This window comes from Nuphar pumila, chromosome 2, assembly GCF_984573655.1.
Source record: "Nuphar pumila chromosome 2, dmNupPumi1.hap1.1, whole genome shotgun sequence".
Classification (NCBI taxonomy): domain Eukaryota; kingdom Viridiplantae; phylum Streptophyta; class Magnoliopsida; order Nymphaeales; family Nymphaeaceae; genus Nuphar; species Nuphar pumila.
In genome coordinates, this window is record NC_143250.1 from 21,544,305 (window position 1) to 21,568,733 (window position 24,429).

At 38.2% G+C, this 24,429-nt stretch overlaps 1 protein-coding gene across 1 annotated transcript; it reads left to right on the plus strand.

Annotated features, from left to right (window-relative positions):
• Positions 1 to 1,975: 1,975 nt before the first annotated feature.
• On the plus strand, positions 1,976 to 12,681 carry LOC149844997 (bifunctional L-3-cyanoalanine synthase/cysteine synthase 2, mitochondrial-like). The gene is made up of 10 exons (XM_089995421.1): positions 1,976 to 2,191; positions 5,745 to 5,854; positions 7,143 to 7,200; positions 8,934 to 9,197; positions 10,814 to 10,951; positions 11,284 to 11,335; positions 11,706 to 11,785; positions 11,916 to 11,975; positions 12,095 to 12,175; positions 12,439 to 12,681. Exons 1-10 carry the CDS (start codon positions 1,997 to 1,999, stop codon positions 12,535 to 12,537), a joined length of 1,137 nt encoding a protein of 378 aa, XP_089851547.1. The 5' UTR covers positions 1,976 to 1,996; the 3' UTR covers positions 12,538 to 12,681.
• The last annotated feature ends 11,748 nt before the right edge of the window (positions 12,682 to 24,429 follow it).

Sequence of the window (24,429 nt, forward strand, 5' to 3'; positions counted from 1 at the left end):
ACAGCCAACTTGACGATAGTTAAGTTTTGGGCCGTTTTAATTAACTACAGTATTTTTTAGGTGCATTTTTTTATTAATGTTCAAACTTTAGGTGTCTTTTTAAAAAAAATCCATTATAATAACTAATAAAAAGCACAACTTTTAATTTTCTCAGCATACTATAAATAAGCCTCTTCAAATTTTGTTCGCATACTATAAATATAATTTTGTTAGGTGGACAAAAGTGCCAGTAAAAATCCCTATCTGTGGCATAAAGAAGTGCCGATGAAAGTTAATGCGGGTGCGCTGTCTGAGATGGGGCCCATACAGAAAAGGGACACAACAGTCCCTGTGTACTATTGTGTCCAACCAATCAAACGCCTTCTTAGCGACGCGACCAAAGCGCTTTGTATTTGGCAAACCAAGGTCGCCATCTTAGGTTTTTGTGCAAGGTGAAGAGGGTGGAATTAAGAACGCCTGAAAAGATGTCAACTTTGTTCATCAGGCAATTCGCACAGCAGATTAGCAAGATAGAATCTGTTATATTTCAATTTAAACGCTTCATAGCAGTGATTTTCATTAGTAAGGTAGGAGGGAATGGATGGTTTCGCTTTTCTAATATTTTCATTTTTTTTATTTTCTTTTTTCTAATCCGACCTTACTAATGTGATTTGCATGATTTATTTTGCAGGAATCAAATTTTGGTTCATCCAAATATGGCAGTTAAAGCAGGTTTTTATGAGGTTTCAAAAATCAACAACCCATAATTTTCATAAATTTCAAAGCTCATGTAATCGTAATTTTTTTTTGCCCCAAGAGTGGTTGGCGCAGTGGGGTGTGGCCTTGGCTACTAGACAGGGAGTCAAGGTTCGATTTCCGTGGGCATCACCCTTCTGCGCAAGCCAACACGTAGCATAGTTCTCAGGACAGGGGTCCTAGCCTCGGACTTTTATGCTGCCGGCACGACGACCGTAGGTATGACAGGCTGAGGCAACATGACTAGGTCTTCGTGTCGGGTGCAGTTTTTTCGAGTTATAAATCCACAAAAAATCACATTTTTTAATCAGAAAAACACGATCTGAGAACCTATTTATTCAAGTATAGGTTGACCTGACCCCCTATCCAACCCATTTGCAACCCTTGCCCCTCAGAAGTCTGAACATTTCTTGGGGACCCTAAAAGTGTTGGGTTGCTTTCCTCCTTTTCTTGGCCATTGCACCATGCCAAGGGCCACATACGTTTTCCTTACCTCTGGTGGAGTAAGGACAAGATGCAAGTTGCACCGTTCATTGAATGGGTTGTGTCATGGGTAATGACCAAACCAGCCTTTTACTAGTCAGAATCCATAAGCAACTAGGCATGAACCTGCCCATGAGGGCTCTCTGTGCAATTAGTAAGCTAGGTCAGCTTAAGGTGCTCTAAGTTGAAGGACGTCGCGAGTTCGATACTTAGGGTGCGCATAGCAGAGAAGACATTCCCAATAAGCAAGGTCAGGGTACCCAATCTAACGATAAATCATTCGAGCTAGATTGAATCAAACTCATTGACGGTCCTATGAATGCTGAATCATGCCCATCATGCGGCTAAGTGTGTTATAAAGCCTAGTAAAGATCTATTTTATATATAGGACTTATATTGAATGGCGTTTGAAGCCAAGACTATAATGCAACCCGAAAACTCGGCCGATATGAACGGCGCAGCCAGTGTGAGCTCGGGTTAATTAGTAATTTGGTATTGTAAAAGCAAGAAGATTTAGATTTATGTGATCAGTTGATCGAGTTCAAATTGATGGTTAAGCATGTTAAGCCTTGGTTAAACTTGAACCAACACACATGATTCTATGCCCACGTACAGCTCGAGCCAACATGAGCCTAGACCCAACTAACTTGTTTCAATGGTAAGTCCAAATCTGACAGATATTTGCATTACTTGATTTTTTGAAGTAATTGGCATAAAAGGTGGGGTAGGTTTTGGTAATTTTGCCTTAAAGAGATAGCCCTCCTAATTGCATATATAAATGAGTGATGGAGTGGACAAACTTTGGAGCAAGAAAAAAAAGGAGATGGCAAAGTTTGTGAGGGGAAGGAGGGAGTGTGCAAGGGCACTTGCTTCTCTTTGTGGCAGGAAGCCCTACTTCTCAACCCAGGCTGCCGGCTCAGATGTCTCCTCTTATTCTTCCAGGGGCATAAATGTCAAAAAGGATGCCTCTGAGGTAATTTTGCTCAATTTTGAAGTTGTGGGTGAGAGAAAATTAATTAGTTTTTTTTTTTTTATTTATTTCCTTTGTTCGTTCAATGAAAAATCGATATTAATTAGTATTGGACACATTGATGAACATAAAGACATGTTTGGGAGCCTTGCAATGAGATGGAAACACGGTTTCAGTGTGTTGCTAAAACATGGTTTTGGCAAGGTGTGATGTTGAGGGATGGAGTTGCCAAAAACATCTTCCCGTGAAAGTATTGAAATGTGGTGTTGGGTCGGATAGCACCAGTCCCAACCAATTGTTTCAGCAATGCCACTACTCCAGCAAAAGAGTAGAATAGCATGGCGGAAACCACAAGACAACCTCCGATTCAACGCTCCCAAACATAGCCTAAAATGCATCCTTAGTATCGTTAAAAATAGAATTAATGATATTCAAAAGTTTGGTTTTCACTGGCCTAAAATTCTCATCTCTCTCTCTCTCTCTCTCTCTCTCTCTCTCTCTCTCTCTCTCTAATAATGGGTCCGTGCTAAACCCCATTTAGTGTTAAATCGCATGCTAAATAGGTTTTTCGGACTTTTTTCATTTTATTTTTAAATTCTGACCGTGCAGATGTGATCTATGTACTTGATTTTAGAGGGATCAGCTCTTTGAAAAGTTTGGTTCCAACACATGGGTGGGTTTTTATAAAGTTTGAAAAATCAACCGTCCAAAATCTTTGTAAATTTTGGAGGCTCCAAACATCATTTTTTTTTCATCGAAGACACATGATCCAGGTGTGGATTCTTAGTAAATCGACCATGCCCAACACATTTATGGGGCTGAAACCGCATAAAAAGTAATGGAGAAGCCCGAAAAACCCATTTAGCATGCGGTTTAGCATGAACCCATTTTCATATATATATATATATATTAGTAGTGGACGTTCGGTGTTGGTACCATAAAAACCAGTGGAATCTCACCAATTCATGCATTTTCAAGTAGATCTGACTGCAAGAATGTGTTTATCAGTCTGTTTAGTGCAACTCTTATTTTTCATGTAATAAGTTTAATATGAAAAAGGCTTTCTCCATGGTCATACTTTTGGTGTAATTTGGGCCATTCATTGCTTATTGTTGATTAAAATATCTTTCAAAGTTAAATGAATCATGGTCAATCCTTCTGTCAGGTAAACTCAAAAGTGCTTGAGAAATGAGATTTTATTAATTGGTACCAAGCAGGCATGGGGAGAAGGTGCTGACCCCTTCATCCCAGGTTCGACTCTTACTGAGTGTGCAGGTGACTTTAACTGGTGGAATCTGTAAAGGCTTGGGTGTTGGTGACCCCACCCTGGGTTTATCTTGCATAGGATCGACCCATTAAGTGACCTGATTCTTGGTGAGGGTTCCTTGTCATAAAAATAAAAAACACTGTGTGTGTGTTCACATGCATGTGAAAATGTTTAAACATATTATGCGGTTTCACAGTTTCAGGATGTATGCTAGATACCCTAGATTTTTTATTTTTGAAGGAAGCTACATAGCCTAGATTTGAAGGGTACAACCAGATAGATTGAGAGATACTGGTTTATTATAGCTCGAACTGTGAAGTATCAAAACCAGAATCTTACCTCCACTTCAAAATTTGTGGGCCAAAACGTATGTCATCTTAATTCAGATTAATAAAATGTTTTACTTCTCAAAAAAAAAATGGTGGGCCGAAGAGACCCCTCAGAAGTAAGAAGTTTTGCCCATGTTTTTTTTTATATTTACACGGAGAAACCATCCCTAGGAACAGAGACCTAGTCGTGCTGGCTTTGCCGGACATACTTACAGTCACTGTCCACATTCTACTTTTGACTTTAACAAAAGCAAACTTGACTCGGCAACTTGACCAATAACTTGATCACACCAAGTCGCATGAATCATGTCCATGTGAGGCCAGTTCAAACTGGCCAATGCAACTTGGGCTAGCTAACCGAGTTTCGAACTCAGTTGGGTCACTGACTGGCCTGGACCAGTCTCAGGTCAAGGATATTTTGGTCCCTTGAAAGAACTCAAAGGCTAACGATTGTTTACTTGTCCAAATGATCAGTTTCTAATTCTTTTATATAATTGAGGTAGGGGCATTTTAGTCATTTTATGGTGATATTATTAAGGCAAAACCTTTGAACGATAGGACAATTTAGCCGCCCCCATTCATAGTAAAAATCAAGGGCATCAATTTAACTTTTTCAATAATGACAAATTTTACAACTATGACTGAAGTTGACAGTTGGGTCAATCTTGGTCTGGGTCCAGACTTGGTTTAAACTCAGACCAACTTTGACTACACATGTATCCCACAACCGGTTCGAGCTGATGCCTGTGGGCTCACAGAGAGCTCATTGAGCCGAATTAGAGTGAAAAGATCAGGTGCAATATGATTGCACAAATATTCGTGCATTCCTGATCAGCCTCCGGCACAGGGCCTGTCAATTGTGGGGTTCAAGGCCTGATGGAGGGCGATCAGGTGCTTAATGCACAAATTTTGTGCCATGTGGTTGCACCCGATCCGGACTCCAAATTAGAGCTGGCATGCCTTAAAAGTACATATTTTTATCTTAGCAATGAACAAATCCAACCTTAAACTTTTGCAAGCCATGAACCTCCACTACTTTTTTATATCCTAAACGTCCTAAACATTCCTAGAATTGAAAACATTATTGCAGCTGTTTTTAGCTTAATCCTGACCCACCGATGTGTTTATCATTGCATATTTACCATTTACTAAGAACCACACTTTAGATTGAATCACTATAAATGATCAAATTTGTTTTTTGTTTCATCCAGTTTATTGCAATATGAACAATTAATGTATTTTTGTTCACTCTAAAAACACATTGATAAGTAGAAAAATGCCGAAACCAATTCATATTTTTTGTTAAGTAAATTGTAAGGAATACATGTCTATCCAAGAAATTATAGAGAATGTAAGTTCAGATTAAACACACAAGACTTTGCCCTTGGAAGCTGTTTATGAGGGTTTAGAAGATGAACTTTTAAGACCAATTTATTACCATATGTACATCTTATATGATCTACTTGATCATACTATCTAGTTAGAAATCATGTGTGCTAGCTTAATTTGTCTAGTTAATTTGATCTCATATATCTCCATTCAGCATGTTGTTGGGGACATGCATCTTAGACTGTATCATTCGAACCTAAAAAAATACGTTTTTCCAAGTCATGAAATTTTGGCGCATTGTGAGCTGTTGATTTTTTAAGCCTCCGAAAAACCTACTTATACAACATAATTATATATGATCGAAAACATGTTTCCTACTAAACAAGCCATGTGGATCACATCCTTATGGTTAAATTAACAAAATGAACTTGATATTTATGTTTTTATTGACAAAATCGTGGGGAAAACCAGATTTTGTATATTCTATATATTTTTTTAATTTGACTATTTTTCCTACATTTTGCTGACAAGTATACAAAAATTTGTTTCTCATGAGAAATTATTCAACCATTTAATTGTCATTTTCAACTTCTGTCATTGTGACCACAACGGTATTATCTCTTCTTTACAGTTAATAGGGAGGACTCCACTTGTATACCTGAATAAAGTCACAGAAGGCTGTGGAGCTTATATTGCTGCCAAACTGGAGATGATGCAGCCCTGTTGTAGCATCAAGGATAGGTAATATGTGTGTGCATGTGTGTGTGTGCGCGTGCGCACATCCATATTCATTATATACATATGTTGTGGGAGGGTTTTTGTTCAAATAAGGATCAAGGTGGCTAAACCCAGCTTTGTTTATGGATGAATGAAAAGCATTGCAATATTATAAGCTATTAGCCAAGGTTTAAAAGTCCAAGGCTTCAACATTTATGCATGCAGGCATATACAAACATGTGTGCATGCTCATTCACACCTTCATGCATAGCATATGTGAATGCCCATTGAGCCAGAGTACTTTATAAAGTACTCGGGCCGCACACAACACAGAAAATCACAGCATGCAGCAGTTTTTTCGGAGAGCAGATCAGGTGATCTGTCAAATTACTTTAAGAAAGTGATTTGACATCTTCACCGTCCATTGCTTCATCCGACAAGGATCATGGTCCTTTTCTAAGAGTGATTTGGCAGATCACCTGAACTTCTCTCATTTCGTATAAAATGCAAAACACAGAAAATCGTTTCCTGAGTAGGTGGATTTTCTGCATAAAACACAAAGCACAGAAAATCCCTTACACGCAGCGATTTTCTGTGTTTTGTATGGCCCGAGCATTTTGTAAAGTACTCGGGCCCGATAACTGGACCCGCTCCACTAAATTTTGCTCAACTAAACTTTCCATAAGATCTAATCTTTCTTTACATGACCTAAAGATGTACTGAATTAGATGTTAATGAACTCCAGGTTTCCATTGGTAAAGGAAGTCATCAAAAAGAACCTTTCGCTTGGTGCCAAACATATTCCAAGCATTTCAAACCTAATTATGTAAATCACATCATAAAACACGCTGATAATTAGCTGATATTCCAGCTTGTCTGGACTCTTAACAATTTCCTTCCCAGCAAGAACTGCCACATCTTGTGTAGTGTAGCAAATTTTCATTTAAAAGACTGACCTCTCTTTTCAGAAATTCTTGATACAGCCTTAAGTTTCTCTGAAAATTGTCCAATAGGGACCTACCATGACTTATCATTACCCTCAGCCACTTATCTGAGCTAAATCTTTTCAAGTGGTAAAGCACCTTCACTCCTTATCTCCCCACTGTTAAGGGGGAAAAGAACAAATGATGTACCCTCAGTGACTAGGTAAAATAGAAGTTAGCCAGCCCTTATCTCACACCTTTTCTAAAACCGTAGGTCTGATTTGAGATTATTGAAAAGTTGGTACCTGACATAAAATTTCAGAATGCTTGACTATTTGGACGTCGATAGATTGATAATTTTGTTTTCTAATTGCTTTATTTGGCTGCAGAGTTGGATATGCCATGATATCAGATGCAGAGAATAAGGGATTAATTTCACCAGACAAGGTAAATTATTCTTGACGTAGCAAAATTTTCAGTTTTGATTAGAACTTGACCAAATTCTTAGATTCCAATATTTCTGGTTAGGGATGTCAATGAATCAGATTTTATCCGATATCTAACCTAATTTGATTCCGTTTAGTTGCATTTGGTAGGCCAAAGCCATGCAGATATGGTTTTGATTGTTTGCTACCCTGACAAAAATATCTGAATTTTATGGTTTTCTGAACTCGTTTACATGTAAAAAAGCAGATCAGGTATGAGCTTTAACCATCCAATCCCGAATCTCAATTTGAATTCGTTTAGCCAACACCCGATTAGTCGGATATGGTAGGCCACATCCAATTAGGGGTGTCAATGGGTCGGGTTTTGTTCGAACCTAAATGAAACCAGACTTGGACCAGATTTTGGGTATGGTATTGGGTCCAAACTCAGGTCTAATCGAGATCACTATAAGAAAAATCATACTCGAACCCGATAAGAACTACATGAACCAAACCCGGTAAAACCATATTTTGTATCATTTTTACATTAAAATTTTATGGATCTTAATCGAAACTCGGGTCGAGTACGGGTTTGGTAGGTGCCACATTGCACCCTCGCACTGCTTCTTCAATCATCACTTGCACCCCATGAAACAGGGTTAAACTCTTGTGAGCAAGTAAAAAAAATCTACATTCATTAGTATAATGAATACACCAAAGCATCAATCATGGATGTCATATCATGTTATCATGATTTTGCAGTCTAACAATCATGTGAGTAGTATAAATGCATTAAAAAAATAATTATTCATAGATATTGCAATGTATGATTAACTAGCAATGGATACAACATGAAAATCAAGTAGATATCATAATCATTGAAATTATCTAACATGGATATGACAATTATTGAGGTCATTGTTAGAATAATTGTCTCGTGATTATACCTTCGAGTACGCGAAGGTAGTTTTCATCGTGTCTGCTAGAGTATACCATGATGTTTTTTATGTCATTGGTGTATTTTTGTCGTGGTACCTACAGACTATATAAACTCACCCAAGCGTGTGGTCTGTGACCGAGAGAATCTTCGCAAGGGTAACAAGATTGCAATTTATATTGGCTAAGGTATATCACTTTTGGGTAACCCCAACCTCTCTAACTTCGAGTGATTGAAGGTCCAACGATGCCTTTGCTCCTAAATTAAAGTCGGTATGACATGTAGATGAAACCTACATACGACATTATCACTTGGCGGTCGTAGGACTACTTTTGGGTGTCTCAATTTATTTGAGATATTTTTATTTATCTTGCAAATTTTGTATTTTCAATTCTAAACTGATATTATGAAATTGAAATGAAATTGCTTTTGTTTCTTATTATGTAAGTAGGGATGGATCTGGTTATGATGAAATTGGGTCCAGCCCAATCCGCTAGAATTGTCTAACTTTTTAAATCCAACTATATATGTTATGCTATTTCTAAATCTCTATTTCAAAAAACAAAATTGGGCCAGCTCAAGCTCCAGTAGATAGGCCTAAAGGTTCAAAACCTTTTGCTCTGCAACCAAGAGAGCCCGAACTATCCACTGGCTCCTAGAGCTCTCCCCATATGTATGGGCCTGGTTCAGCTCATTTTGTGAAACAAGAATAATTTAACCATTTGCAATCTCTCTCTCTCTCTATCTCTATCAATATTTCTAGCTGTGAAATGACTAAAATGCACTTTAATCGTTCCTGTGTATATGCCCTTGTAAAGAGTGTTCTTATCGAGCCAACATCTGGAAACATGGGGATTGGGCTGGCGTTCATTGCCGCAATGAAAGGTTACAGACTGCTACTGACAATGCCCTCCTACACCAGCCTTGAAAGGAGAGTGACAATGAGAGCATTTGGTGCTGAGCTAGTCCTCACGGACCCCACCAAAGGAATGGGAGGCACAGTTAAGAAGGCTGCACAGCTCTTGGAGTCTACCCCTAATGGGTTCATGCTGCAGCAATTTGAGAACCCTGTTAACGCACAGGTAATATTATCGCATCACCACTTGAATGAAATGCAATGTGACTCAACCCACTATATATTTAAAAGTCTGGTGCATATGTGAATACGGTATCAATGAGTTCAAACGAGCTCATATTTCTTTTAAGTCAATCTAACCTTATAGATATGATCCACATGGTCTATTTGGTGGAGATCGACTTTTGAATCATCCGAATCTGATGTGTGTACAGTTTTTTTTGGTGATTCAAAAAACCAATGACCATAAATGCATCAAATTTTTGTGACTTAAAAAGGTTTGTTCAAAATAACACAATCCAAGGGACGATTCCTAATAAAATGACTATGCTGCATAGTCAGATGAGTTTCAACTCATTGATACCGTGTGCACATATGTACCATAGACTCTTTTTTTTGAAAGGCAAGCTGGGGTTAGGCAGACCCCCACCAGATATACAACTGTACCATTGGGTTTTGAACTTGCAAAGTCTCAACAAAAGGCGACGTGCACTAATTGCTCCTACCAAAGACAAGTGGAATGGCCGTCCAACCAAAGGTCCAAAATCTACAACCAACAATGATCGGACGACTTTCCCTCTCCAATGCTCCAGCATCTCATCAATCGGACCACATATATTTGTTCTTTATAATTTATTTAGTAAGAAAATGTTTTTTGAAATGTGAAAAATTGACAGCTCACAATGCATTTAAAATTTTACAATACAAAATATTGTGGGCCATTGATTTTTAATGCTTTCAAAAACACATCTAAACATCAAAAATTCATAATCCAAAACATGATAAAAAATCAATACGTAAAGTCCGATTGATAAAAGAAATTCAATCATTAGAGAAAGAATGTGGTCGATTATCATATGTTGTAGATGTTAGACCTTTTGGTTGGACGATCCCCCTTCCCTCTCTCTCTCTCTCTCTCTCTCTCTATATATATATATATATATATATATATATATATATATATATATATATATATATATATATATATATATAAAAGGTTCTTCTTATGTCCATAAAGCGTGGACAATGCTGATTTTTCAATATTCTAAGTCATATTGTGCAAGTCAAATCCTTCAAATATGCTCAACATGATTCATTTGCTAGGAATATCAACTGTTGAAAATACTATTTTGTGAGGAAAAAATATGATTTTGTGAGCTTTAAAATTTATAAAAAAATTGAATCATTGGCTTTTAAAGCCTTATAAAAACCTACTCATTTGAGGCCCTACGAAAATTCTGAGTCATTAGTTTTTATTATTATTATTACAATGCCTAATGGAAACAGCTGGTTTCACTCTCATATTTGGTTGAGTTGGGATACTGGGTTACAAGCACCCAAACAGGTCCAAGTTGCACCTGTAATTTGGCATTCCCTACGGCATGGAGGGCTTAGCCTGTGACTTCTACGGGATCAGGCGGACCAGAGGAGAATGGTCAATATATTCATGATATTTGAAAATTAATCATAATTACTAATGCTTCTCAATAGTTAAGCGCATATTGGTTTGTATCAGCGGTCAAGATATTTTTTACATGAGATGCATAATTTAGAGATTTAGAATATTCATATGATTGAATTTTGCATATAATTTACCTTTTGGCTTTACCATGAAAATAATAGGCGCATTTTGAGACAACTGGGCCTGAAATATGGGAGGACACACTTGGGCAAGTTGACATTTTTGTGATGGGAATAGGGAGTGGGGGAACTGTCTCAGGTGTTGGAAGGTACTTGAAATCCAAAAATCCCAATGTAAAGGTACTCACATCACTGCTTATTCAAGTGCTCCAGCATTACATTACATACTAAAGTGCACTTCACTTGTTTAAAGATGTTATGATCCATTTCACATGAATCTTTGAACCATTAAATTCGTTTGGTCTATTGAAAATCTTTTGTCATATCAAATCATGTGATTCAAAATATAAGAAATGTCTTATTGGATACTTGCACTTTTTAGCATAAAAGGTCTATGGCATAATCTACATATATATATATATATATAGCCCTACAAAAATTGCTTCTATTTTCCTTTTTTTTTCTCAGCTGTGAATGATTTTCGCAATGTCTGTTATAATTTGATTCCCCAGATTTATGGACTTGAGCCAGCTGAGAGCAATGTAATAAATGGTGGCAAACCAGGTGAACATAAAATAACTCTCTCTCTCTCTCTCTCTCTCTCTCTCTCTCTCTCTCTCTCTCTCTCTCTCTCTCTCTCTCTCTCTCTCTCTCTCTCTCTCTCTCTCGTGCACACACACATACCCACATGCAGACACATGGGTGGAGCTCGCGCACACACGCACACACACAAAAAAAAAATCATTAAAAAGATGAAGCTCAACCCCCAAAAAGAGAAAAAGAAAGAAAATTGAGGTAATGCCCAAGTTTCAAATTTATTTTAAAGAATGTAGACAACTATGATATTTTATCTCTTTGTTTTGAGTAGTTGGAGCTACTCAAGGAGTATGCAATGATTCATTACTTTACACACATCATGTTGTGTTCAACACAGGTCCTCACCATATTACTGGCAATGGAGTTGGCTTCATTCCGAAGATTCTAGATTTGGATGTAATGGAAGAAGTGCTAGAGGCAAGGAACATTCTTATCCTCCTTTTTTATTTATGTTTTATCTGCCTGTTTGAATTGGAAATTTTAGGAGTGACTACAGTAAAATGATCTCCTAATTTCAGTTAAACTTGTAAAAATTATGAAACAACAGGTCACTAGTGAAGATGCAGTGAAAATGGCTAGAGAATTAGCAGTAAAAGAGGGGCTTATGGTAATTTCCTTTTATTTTGTAATGCTGGACTTATTTTGATGCTTTAATTTATTAAGGTATTCTTATCTAATTAAAGAAAGCCCAAACATTCTGATATTTGAGATCACATAATTCTATAGGTAGGAATATCCTCTGGAGCCAACACTGTGGCAGCATTGAGGCTAGCAAGAAGGCCAGAGAACAAAGGAAAACTTATTGTGGTATGCAATCTTACTTGAAACAACATTTACATGTTCCAAGTCCTGTCAAACTGTACTAATCCTAGCCTATAGTCCGAAAATTCGGACCATGCCCTGTCTATCATAGGCTGGGATGCGGCTTGAGGTCCAGGCAGGTATGTAGGCCTGCAAGTAGGCTGAACATGTGTGGTACTCAAGATTGTCAAAACTGCACATGCTTTCAGATCTGCATGTGTTTTTGTGTGACTGACTAGATTGAATGATATATTTTTTGTGCCATTCAGACTGTGCATCCGAGCTTTGGCGAGAGGTACTTATCATCTGTGTTGTTCCAAGAGTTGAGAGATGAGGCCGAACCTATGCAGCCAGTTGCAGTAGACTGAAGAAATGTTCTCTCTTTCTCTCATGTATCAACATGCAATGCATGTGCAAGTGCTAACAGCAATGACAATGTAGCAATTCAGTTTATGTTATTTTGGGCATCAACAACTTTTTATGATCTTTTAATGTTATCTTATTAGTGGAAAGCATTATGTTATCCTAATTTAAAGAACCATAATTAGGAAAAGAATTAATCCGAAGAATCCCTTCTCATAAAGGGGCTTTGTGTATTTTGGATGATCAAGCAAAACAAGATGAAATTCGTAACTCTAATCCACAAGGTAAAACATGATAATTTTGATAATAGTAGTATGAATAAGATAAAAAACATGATCATTTGATGAGCCCTACACCCAGCATATGCGCAAAAGTTTTCTTTTTATTGTTCATATTATGTGGATGATATTTGCCCATATGGATGTTCGGTCTAAATCTTTTTCCAAGGCCCTAAACCTCATCAGTTGGACTATCCAATATAATAGGCATAACTAGTGTAATGCCCTAATCTTAGTCCATCTAAGAATGAAATGTTTGATCTAAGTGCAAGTACAACCATTTATAATCACTACTGGTGACTGATTCCTATAACAAGCAGCTAAATCATAAGCCACTTGACTTTCATGGGACTAACCAATCATCTAATCTATAACTAATGCAATGCTTTCAAGAATCTGGCAGAGCAACAGGGAAGATGTTTGTTTGCCTGGTCACTTCATATTTCATTCTGATTAAATTCACTTTAGTAAAATCCAATAGCATTGACCATACATACTTCAGATGAGTTGAAGTACATTAAATTATAAACTTACATGGTCATGTCATTATGAATACTTCGGTCATGGGATTCTAATTTTCAACAAAAATGTAAGTTTACATTAGCTTGTATAGCTGCAGAATTTTTAACTTTTGAATTTGAACACATAATTGATACTAAATCATGTAAATTGATAGCAAATCAAGGCTTTAATTTGCTAAGATCTGCAGTCTCTGCAGTGAGAAACTGCAAATGATTTAGTACAAGGAGTTTAATCTCAGTTCTCCTGTGAGACGAGCAATCCATGTGATTGCCCTTACATGTCAATTTCAAGATGATGGGATCAACGATTCTGCAATTCACAAATGGCTGAATATAAAGAAGGAACACAATAAAATCCTGGATTAAGACTTAGAATGATTAGTTGAATAGAATTGACAGCCGAGAGGTGGCATCTCACACAGCAAACCAAAAGAGATGAGCAGAAGTCAAACTTTTAGCCAAAAATGAATTAGGTTTTGTGTCTCATTCAGCAAGCCTAGAAAGATTAACAGAAGTAAATCTTAGCGAAAAACGTACATAGTGTGAACTTTTGGTATCTTTCAAACAATCCAGTATTCATTGTATAACTACTAAAACCATATCCATTGATCTTCATGAATAGTCTTACAGCGAGATAGAATAACGGCAGACATTTTGGTAAATTTTGAGAAACAGTAATGAACCATAAAAAATTCAGATCCTTATATGACAGACTTATTTCGCTTTGTCTGGTCATAAGGCAATTAAATGTTCTTATACACTGCAGTTATACATATTTTTTATTGGCAGATTTTAAATTGATTTATTTTTTAAATAGATGCATATACAAACGAGTAGAATCTCACTAGTCACTGTGTGCACTTTTAAGTAGATCTGACCATATAGATGGATTCATCATGGTTCATTTAACATGAGAAATGTTTTGGATAAAATAAATAAATATTGAAATATACTTTAATAAGGAGAAAATGTATTGTTTGATTGTGTGGATCACACCAAATTGAACCATAAGGAAAATACTTTTCACTATTAAACTGCAAGATGTGAAACTATGTCACATGGATTCGGCCAGCAGGATGCCGCACCCACGTCGACGCGACGCAACTCGGGTGCAGCACCCGATGCGGTCAAACTGACACTGGGTGCGGTCAATGCACCCAGGATCATAACAGTCCAAATCTGGACTTAAAAAAAACAAACATGATGAAATAGGAGTTGGGTGGAGGATTAGGGCAAAAAAATTCTGACGCCTCCCCTTCTCCTCTGAGTCGTCTCCAACCCAGCCCATCTCCTCCGGCGCGGCGACTACAGGTATGTGATAGGCCCCTGCTGGAGATTGTACGTCGCTTGCTTAACTCCGTGATATTACGCGATCCCTAAGTAATACAAACACTCGCAGGTGCTCGTGACTCAGGTTACACACTGCATTTGATAGTCATACGCTCACATGCATCTTACTCTTGGTTGCTCACAAGCATACTGATGCTCACGCACGCAGGCGTGATCCTAGCTCCCGCTCACACAGGCGACGCTAAGCTATACAAGTACAGGTGTGCTGATTGAGATTAGCTTAGAAGCTCACGCTGTCATCGTCCGCACGCCCTGTGAAATATCGAGTTTTTGTAGGTCAATTGATCTCAAGATTAATTGGAAATGGCGTATGCACTTAGCTGTAAGCCTCTGATCAGTGAATTGAGCGAGTGCTCAGCTTCACTGGAGGTTGAGCGACAGTTCCTTAGCTTCAGCTACCGCGATCTTCTCGTCCTCGATCTTACAGGAGTTGATCGTCATTCTAGTTCCTGCAAACTGAAATTCGCTAAGGAATTCCGATCAAATCAGTAATTTGCAATCCGTGTAATTGCACGTATCTATAATCAGGATCTCGACGAATTAGAACTCAAGGAGCTCTAGATCTCGTCGGTTGCTTTCTTCTTCAAATGACGGTTCAAAACTGCATCAGACCGCTGCAATCATTAGCTCTTAGTCGGTGATCTCCAATCCTAAAAGGCCGTTACAGAGGATGATGGAAAGGGATCGTGAATTGAGGTGAAATCCTAGTGTATCAGTGGATAGATTAGCTAGGCCGACTTCTCTAGAGGAGGTTGATCCTCTATACGAGACCTTCTCCAATTCTGGAGCCAACAACTAATGAACTTTATTTCTCAAATCTCATATTACAAAAAAGCATACAAAATTACACGTCACTTATTTATAGGCTCAACCTAAAGTGGATGCCAGCTTGTCTGGGCGGCCCACACTTTCATTCCTGTTGGTGATGTCTTTAAGTGACTAGTGCAAACCATGCTGACCGATTGCCTCCTACTAACTACCTTTAATTGAGCTGCCTTCTACTATTATGCACTTCTCGCTAGATGCAACCCATCTCACCTGATGACTATGTTATTCGGCTTTACCTGACTGTTCACCGATAATGCCCATATTGCTTAACCGAATGCCTCTAATACTGATGCTTTTAGATTATGCCTTGTTTAGTTTGGTCCTCCTGATTCCAATGGAGCTGTTCCACTGAGGTTTGTATCAATCCACCACGCTCCGCATGGTCTTGCCCTCAAGACCAATTCACCAACTGTGGATTATGGTCTCTTACATCCATGCTTTATTTCGACCCTTGAGTGCATCACTCTGATCTTATTGATGGTCTAACTATTCTCTATTTACAAAGAGTTCTTCATAGAAAATGTTTCCACCCCTCCCGGATCGAACACAAAATGTTGTTTCTTGTCACGCCTAGTCCTTTGGAAAGTGGTTGATGCATTGGTTAAATCGAATGGCATCACAAGGAATTCATAATGCCCATCAGGAGTTCTACAAGCGGTTTTCTCAATGTCTTTTTTTACCATTCTTATTTGGTGATAGCCTGCCCTTAAGTCAAGTTGGGCAAAATATTTGGCGCCATTCAACTCATTCAATAACTCGTCAATAACCGGAATTGGATGCTCGTCTTTGAAAGTAACTTTATTGAACGCACGACAGTCTATATAAAATCTCCAAGTGTTATCCTTCTTGCACATAAAGAGGACCGGTGAAGAATAGGCGCTAGAACTTGGACGTATAATGCCACTTTCAAGCTTTTCTTGTACCAGCTTCTCAGGTTCACTCTTTTGTGTGAAGGCACATCGATACGGCCTCACACTTATAGGCCCTTGTCCTGGCTTGAGTGGAATTTGATGATCTTGATTACGTGTGGGAGGTAACCCCTTGGGTTCTCCAAAAACATCTTTAAAATCTTCAAGAAGTTTGCACATGTTATTAGGTGTTAAGACTTCATCTTTATTCTCTTCTTGATGTAAGAGAGGTTGAGCTAGGCAAATGAATGCCATATGAGTAGCTCTAAAAATCTTTAAGGCCTTATGACCATCCACGAAGTCCCTTTCACAATCTTGATTGGCTTTTGTGCTCAAAGGCTTTTTTGCCTTAGCAAATGTCATCTCACTATCAATGAAGTTTCATGCGACATTGCCAAGAGTGCATAACCAGCATATTCTGAGGACCACACCAGCACCATGCATGGGTAAAACATATAAGTCCAACCGAAAGTAGGATCCTTGGATGTTGAGTTTCACATCCTTACAAACTTGGTTGCACTTGAGATGGCTTCTGTCTTCCCACCATGACATAAAATTTAGGTTGTTCATTTGGTTCGATCTTAAGTTTGGTAATTAAGTCTTCTCTCATGAAATTATGTGTAGATCCCGTGTCAATGAGAACATCCACCTTTTTGCCACTTCAAGAGCCGAAAAATCTCATGGAGTTAGGGGTAGTTCTACTTCCCAATGCGAAGCATTGGCTAATTGGTCCTTGACTTCCATCAATTTCCTCTTGGTCTAATTCCTCCATGGAATCACCCTCCTCCAATTCACTTTCCTCCTCTTGTGGTGTTACAGTCAAGCACTTGAGTGAATTGCACTTATGCATGGGCATCCATTTATTTTTGCAATTAAAGCATAGTCCTTTTTTCCTTAGTTCATCCATCTCTTCTCTAGAGATGTTCCACCTTAGTCTTAGGCAGATGTAACACCCCAAAATCCAGGGCTTGTAACTTTTTATGAAAAATTCGAAAGCTTTGTAATCATTCGTTTTTTAGAGTTTTTTAAATAGTAATTCAGCGAAAAAATAGTGTTTGAAATAGTAAGTCAATGGACCTTGGATGCATTACAGTGCAAACTTTCTTTCGCAACAGATTTGAGACTTCGTACATTTAATAAACCAAATAGATTTTGAAATGCACTTTATAATAATTTAAGACTTGTACAAAGGAGTTTTCTAAAAAGCTTTTATGCAAAATTACCAAACCGTCCTCTGGAGCGAAACGTCCAGAAAAGAGTCTCATCTTGATTTCATCATGACATCGCAGTCCGTACAGACCTAAACATGACATGTGGGTTACATGGGCAGGTGGTAAACAGGTTGATACAACTTGCGATGGTACGATGACGTGATGAGATCAAGATGATATCCTTTCTCTGACGTTTCGCTCCTGAGGACATTTTGGTAAATATGGTATAGAACTTCTTTGAAAGCCTCTCTTTTGTTTAAACTCTGAATTATTAAAATTGTATTACCAAAACTTTGTTTCTTTTTTTTACTTCAATAAATATATTTGAGTTGTAAATCGGTTTATAAAGGTAAGTTTGTACTGTAATTGCTATTTTAAACATGATTTTTCGCTGAACTCTTGTTTTAAACTCTGATAAATGATCGATTTCAAAGCTTTCAACCTTTTTCATAAAAGGTTTCAAGTCCAGGATTTTGGGGCGTTACAGCAGATCCCAAAACTTCACTCCCTTATTCATGATAGGACTTTGGATATCTTTAAAATTGGAATTAGAATTCTATGAGCTCTTACGCACACCTTGCATCCTTTTATGCTTTTATTCAATGATTCTAGCTTGAAGGTAGCACTCTTCAAGGGTAGTTAGATTTTGAGCAAGTATTTCATGTCGGATCTCTTCTTTCATTCCACCAATGAAAGAGCTCAAGGGTGCTCCTTCGCTCCACTCTTCACACAAGAAACACAAGTCCTCAAATTGCATTTGGTATTCTTGAATGGTTCCCATTTGGCGTAATTATTTCATTTCTACTCCATGATTGGTGTAGGGAGTAGGCCCAAATCTCTTAAGGATCTCATGTTCAAGACGGTTCCAACTTGGATACCCATGCCTTTTATCATACCACCTAAACCATCTTAGAGCCTCTCCTTCAAGGCTCATAACCACACATCTAACCTTGTGATCATGCTTCACATTATGGCTTAGGAAAAATTGTTGGGCCTTATACAGTCATTCTTTAGGATTTTGCCCGTTAAAGGTTGGAAATAAAAGTTTAACAGTCCTTGGGAGACTTGTTTCGAATGGACTATTCTCAAACCTTCCATTGGTTGTATGGTGTTCATAACCCCCCGTTTGGTCAGACTCATGTATGCCGGTTTCATCATCATAGTCATCTTCACCAACATCGCGATAGTTCATTTCTGCCATATAAGGTGTTTGATCCATATAACCATCGGCCACCTTCGTGTAATCCATTGTGCCACGGTTGTCATAAGGTTGCCGCAAGTTGCCAGGGTTTCGAGTATCCTGTGCATCGCGTGCACCGAGAGTGCCGCGGCATTCCCACGTGTTGCGCGCGTTAGAGGCACTGCACGCGTCCCATGCCTCGTGCACATTAGCAGTGACGCGCAACTGCTGAGCATCGTGTGTGTTGAAATGACCATCATTGTCGTGCTCATAGCGCACGTCACCCACCGCGCGCGGCTCGCGTATCGTGCGCGTCAACAGCATTGCCCGCCTCACGTGTGTTGCACGCGTCAAGAGCGCCACACGCTTCTCACGCATTACGCGCATTGAAAACGCCACAAGCATCTCAAGCGTTGTGCGTGTCGAAAATGTCGTGAGCATCTCGAGCGTTGCGCGTCTCGAGAGCGTCGCGCGCCTCGAGAGCGTCGCGCGCCTCGAGAGCGTCGCGCGCACCAATGACATTGATCACGTTAAAGCCGCAGTGCATGGCATAGTTGTCTTGTGCGTCAAAAGCACAGCCTACGTGTTGTGCGTTGCCAGAGTAGTGCAGGTAGTGCACACCGTCGGCCTCATTGTTGTTTTGTGTTGTAAAAATGTCTACGAAGAGATAATGCTTATACAAGCAGTAATACTTCACAAAAGATGTGCACAAAGGCACACAAAGAACCCTTGAACAAATACGCAAAAGGCGTAAAATAATGCAAACATGCACAAATGCATGTGATACGAATATATTGAAAAAAATGAGAGAAGCTTGAGACTCTCAAGCCTTACAAAATACAAGGGGAAGACCCCTATTTATACACAACTAAAGGAGCCACCTAGGGGGCTCCCAAAGGAGTCGTTGGGAGCCCCCAACGGTCACATTTGTGACCGTTGAAGGCTCCCCAACGACTCTTTGGGGAGTCATCCTAGGTGGCCCGAAATACGAAAATGAAAAAGACATAAGAAAAGAAAAGAAAAAAAGGAAATGAATAAAAGAATAGAAATAAGTACAATCATATTCCAAATGGAATATGCGTAAAATAAGAATTTACAAGAATACCCTTTTCGGGTAAAAAGGAGAAAAGAGATATATATATATATATAGAGAGAGAGAGATGTATACATATATACATAGTATATATGTATATGTATCTCTATATATATACAAATATATATACATATATATACACGTACATATGACGAAATTGAATACATTTTAACACCCCCCCCCTCAAACTTACGGTGTGATAACCGCAAGTTTGCCCAAAAGAAAATGAAACTGAGGGGAGCAAAGTGTCTTATGAAAGAAATCCGCTAGTTGATATTTCGATGTCACATATGGAAGATCGATGATTTTCTTCAAATATTCTTCCCGAACATAATGGCAGTCCATCTTTATAGGCTTCGTATGCTCATGGAAGGTATGATTTTTGGCAATGTAAATCGCACTTTTATTGTCACAGCATAACTTTGTCGGTTCTTGAATATGAATTCTCATATCTTCTAGCAGACGTTGAATCCATACTATTTTCATAGTTGTGGAGGTCATGGCTCTATACTCGGCTTCGATAAAAGACAGGGAGACCTTCTGTTGCTTTTTACACCTCCAAGAGACCAAAGATTCACCTAAAAAGATACAGAAACCAATGGTGGAGTGACGGTTATTAGGGTCACCTCCCCAATCAGAGTCAGTATATGCAATTAAATTTAAATCAGAGGATGATGAAAGAAATACTCTCTTATTTACCGTCCATTTTATATATCTGATGATTTGGAGCGTTGCACTCATGTTCAGAGACGTGGGAGCATGTTGGAATTGACTGACAATGTGCACTGCATGAGATATATTGGGTCTAATGATGCTAAGATACATCAATGACCCAACTAGTTATCTGTAAGGAGTAGGATTATCTAAAATAACCCCATCATCTATTTTCATCTTGAACCCCACAACTTCAGGTGTTTCATAGATTTTGTCATCAGTAATGCTTGACCTGTCAATTATCTCACAAGCAAGCTTAGTTTGGGATAAAAAATATCCTCTGAGAAAAAGCAGCTTCAATGCCCAAAAAATATGTCAGAAAGCCTAAGTCTGACATCTCAAATTTTGCAGTTAGTGCAGACTTAATTTTTTTAATTCCCTTGATATCATCACCTGTGATTAACATGTCATCAACATATAGAAGCAAGATCACAATCCCTAAATTAGATTTCTTTACAAATAAGGCAGTGTCAGTATAGCATGAGACAAATCCATTTTCTATCATTAAATTGTTAAATCAGTCATACCAAGCTTTGGGGGCTTGTTTTAAACCATAAAGAGCTCTTCGTAAATGGAGAACCTTACCATTAGGGCAATCCAGGACAGAAGGAGCAGTCATATAAACTTCTTCATTTAAATCCCCATTTAAAAAAGCAATTTTAATGTCCATTTGATAAATATTCTATTTTTTAATTAAAGCGATGGTAATAAGACATCTGACGGTAACCATCCGAGCAACTGGAGCAAACGTTTCATCATAGTCTACCTAGTATTCTTGACCATATCCCTTAGCAACTAGACGTGCCTTATATCTCTAAAGGGTCCCATCACTCTTGGTTTTGATTTTAAAAATCCACCTTCATCCTATACTTTTCTTTCCTTTAGAATGATCCTGAAATTCCCATCTTCTGGCTTTCCTAAAGGCCCTTAATTCATTTTCCATGGCTTCTACCCATTCACACATCTTTTGGGCTTCTTCAAAATTTTTGGGCTCAACATATAAGGGAATGATGATAAGGCACGCTCTATGTTTGGGAGAAAAATAATCATACGATATGAATCTAGAGGGAGGTCTCCTATTTCTCTCAGTTCTTTGAGAACTTATTGTCTCATTAGGCTCACTATATTTTTCTATAGCACTTTTAAAACTGCTTTGGTCTCTGTCTGTATATAACAGGCTCTTTAGAAGTTCGATCATCATCCTCATGAAAGATGAAAGGCCGAGGAGGATGGTTATTCTCTTCTACTTCATTTTCACTTGGTGTGAATTCATCATCACTAATGTCATCATTTCTTGATAAAAGTTCAAATAAAAAAGAATAATCCATATTTTCCTCATGAGATTCAGAATTTTCAAATCCACTAACATTTTCTAGAAAACTTACATTTCTAGACACACATAATTTATCATTTTTGACGTCATAGCATCGAAATCCTTTTTGGGTTTTAGAATACCCAAGGAAAGCACATGGAATGGCTTTAGGAGAAAGTTTATCATTTTTATCTGTTAGGATAAAGCATTTGCACCGAAAAACCCTTAACCTGCTATAATCAGGATCCCTTTTATACAAAATTTCAAATTGCGAGATTTTATCCAAATTTTTTGACAGAAGGCGGTTGATTAGATAAACAGATGCAAGAGCCGCTTCGGCCCAAAAATTTTTCGGGATATTTTGAGAAATGAGCAGAGTTCTGGTTATTTCAATAATGTGCCTATGTTTCCTTTCGGCCAAACCATTTTGTTGGGGTGTTTTGGGACATGATTTTTGATGGATTATCCCATATTTCTCAAGATAGCTTTTAAAATCACTTGAGAGATATTCTCCTCCAGAATCAGATCTAAAGATTTTTAGATTTGCATTAAATTGATTTTTAATCATCATATGATAAGTTTTAAATGTCGTAAAAGCTTCATGTTTATATTTGAGGAAATATATCCCGGTAAATCTAGAGAAATCATCTACAAATATCATATATTAGGAGAACCCACCCTTTGAAATAACAGGTGCAGGCCCCCAAACATCTGAATGAATGAGTTCAAACAGTTTTGTAGTAAACATGGATCTTTGAAAAAATGGCAAACTTCTCATTTTTCCAAGTGTGCAATCATACAACAACAAGTACGCCTTCATACCAAAACAATTGGGGTCGGCGATATGAACCAAAAAAGAAAATCATTCTGGGTCTTCCACATGAATCCTTCTCCTCCACTCATTTCTATCCAATGCCATGTCCTCGGTGAGGTTCAAAGCATTCATATCCTTTCCTATCACCTCCATCCATGTCTTCTTAGGCCGACCCCGACCTCTTTTAACTAATATATTTTCCCATTTCTCCATCCTTCTAACTGGAGCATCATTAGGCCTTCGCCGAATATGTCCAAACCACCGTAAACGATTCTCTCTCATCTTATTTTCAATGGGTGCAACGCCTACCTTCTTACGTATCTCCTCGTTCCGAATATTATCTTTTATTGTATTTCCACACATCCATCTCAGCATACGCATCTCACCTACACTCATTTTTTGAATATGATGCCTCTTGGCAGCCTAACATTCCGTACCATATAGTAAAGCGGGCCTAATAGTCATCCTATAAAACTTTCCCTTCAACCGCAATGACATTCTACGATCGCACAACACTCCAGTTGCACTTTTCCATTTCATCCACCCAACCTTTATCCTATGATTTATATCTCCATCAATTTCTCCATACTTTTGAATGATAGATCCCAAATATTTGAAACAATTATCCACTGGTATTTCTTGCTCACCAAGCTTCACTACACTCCCATCACTACTTCGTTGCTTACTAAACCGACATTTCATGTATTCTGTCTTACTCTTACTCAACTTAAAACCTCTTGCTTCCAATGTCTGGCTCCATAATTCTAACTTAGCATTAACCCCAGCTCTAGACTCATCAATCAAAACAATATCACCAGCAAACAACATACACCATGGCACATTTTCTTGAATTGATCTCGTAAGTTCATCCATCACTATAGCAAATAGGAAAGGGCTTAAAGCAGATCCTTGATGTAACCCAACTGTTATAGGAAAATTGGTTGTCACCCCTCCACAAGTGCGGACATTGGTTACTACTCCTTCATACATATCCTTAATTATACTAATGTACTTGAGAGAAACACCTTTCTTCATCATTGTCCACCAGAGAACGTCCCTAGGTACTCTATCGTATGCCTTCTCCAAATCAATAAAAACCATATGTAAATCTTTGTTCCTCTCTCTATTTCTCTCAATAAGTTGTCTAAGAAGATGTATAGCTTCCATAGTTGATCTTCCAGGCATAAAACCAAATTGATTCTCCGATATATGACAACCTTCCACAACCTAGACTCAATCACCCTCTCCCAAAGTTTCATAGTATGACTCATGAATTTTATACCACGATAGTTTGTGCAATCTTGTATGTCACCCTTATTCTTATATAGAGGCACCAAAGTACTCTTCTTCCACTCATTAGGCATCTTATTTGTCCGCCAAATCTTGTTAAAAAGATTTGTCAACCATTCTAAACCTTTCTCTCCCAAGCATTTTCAAGCCTTGATAGGTATACCATCTGGGTCAACTGCCCTTCTTGATTTCATTTTCTTCAAAGCCTCTGCAATTTCTTTCTTTTGAATCTTGTGCATGAAGTCACGATTCATCTCATGAAAAGGAATGAAGAAGTCTCCAAGATCTTGAGCATGACTTTCATTAAATAGCTTATCAAAATAATCTTTCCATCTCTCCTTAATCTCCTCATCTTTGACTAAAACCCTTTGCGTTTCATCTTTGATACATCTAACCAT

Coding starts and splice junctions, on each gene's coding strand:
- LOC149844997 (XM_089995421.1), top strand. CDS start 1,997: ATGAGTGATGGAGTGGACAAACTTTGGAGCAAGAAAAAAAAGGAGATG. Junction 5,855..7,142: donor TGTTGTAGCATCAAGGATAG/GTAATATGTGTG, acceptor ATTTGGCTGCAG/AGTTGGATATGCCATGATAT. Junction 11,976..12,094: donor CAGTAAAAGAGGGGCTTATG/GTAATTTCCTTT, acceptor ATAATTCTATAG/GTAGGAATATCCTCTGGAGC.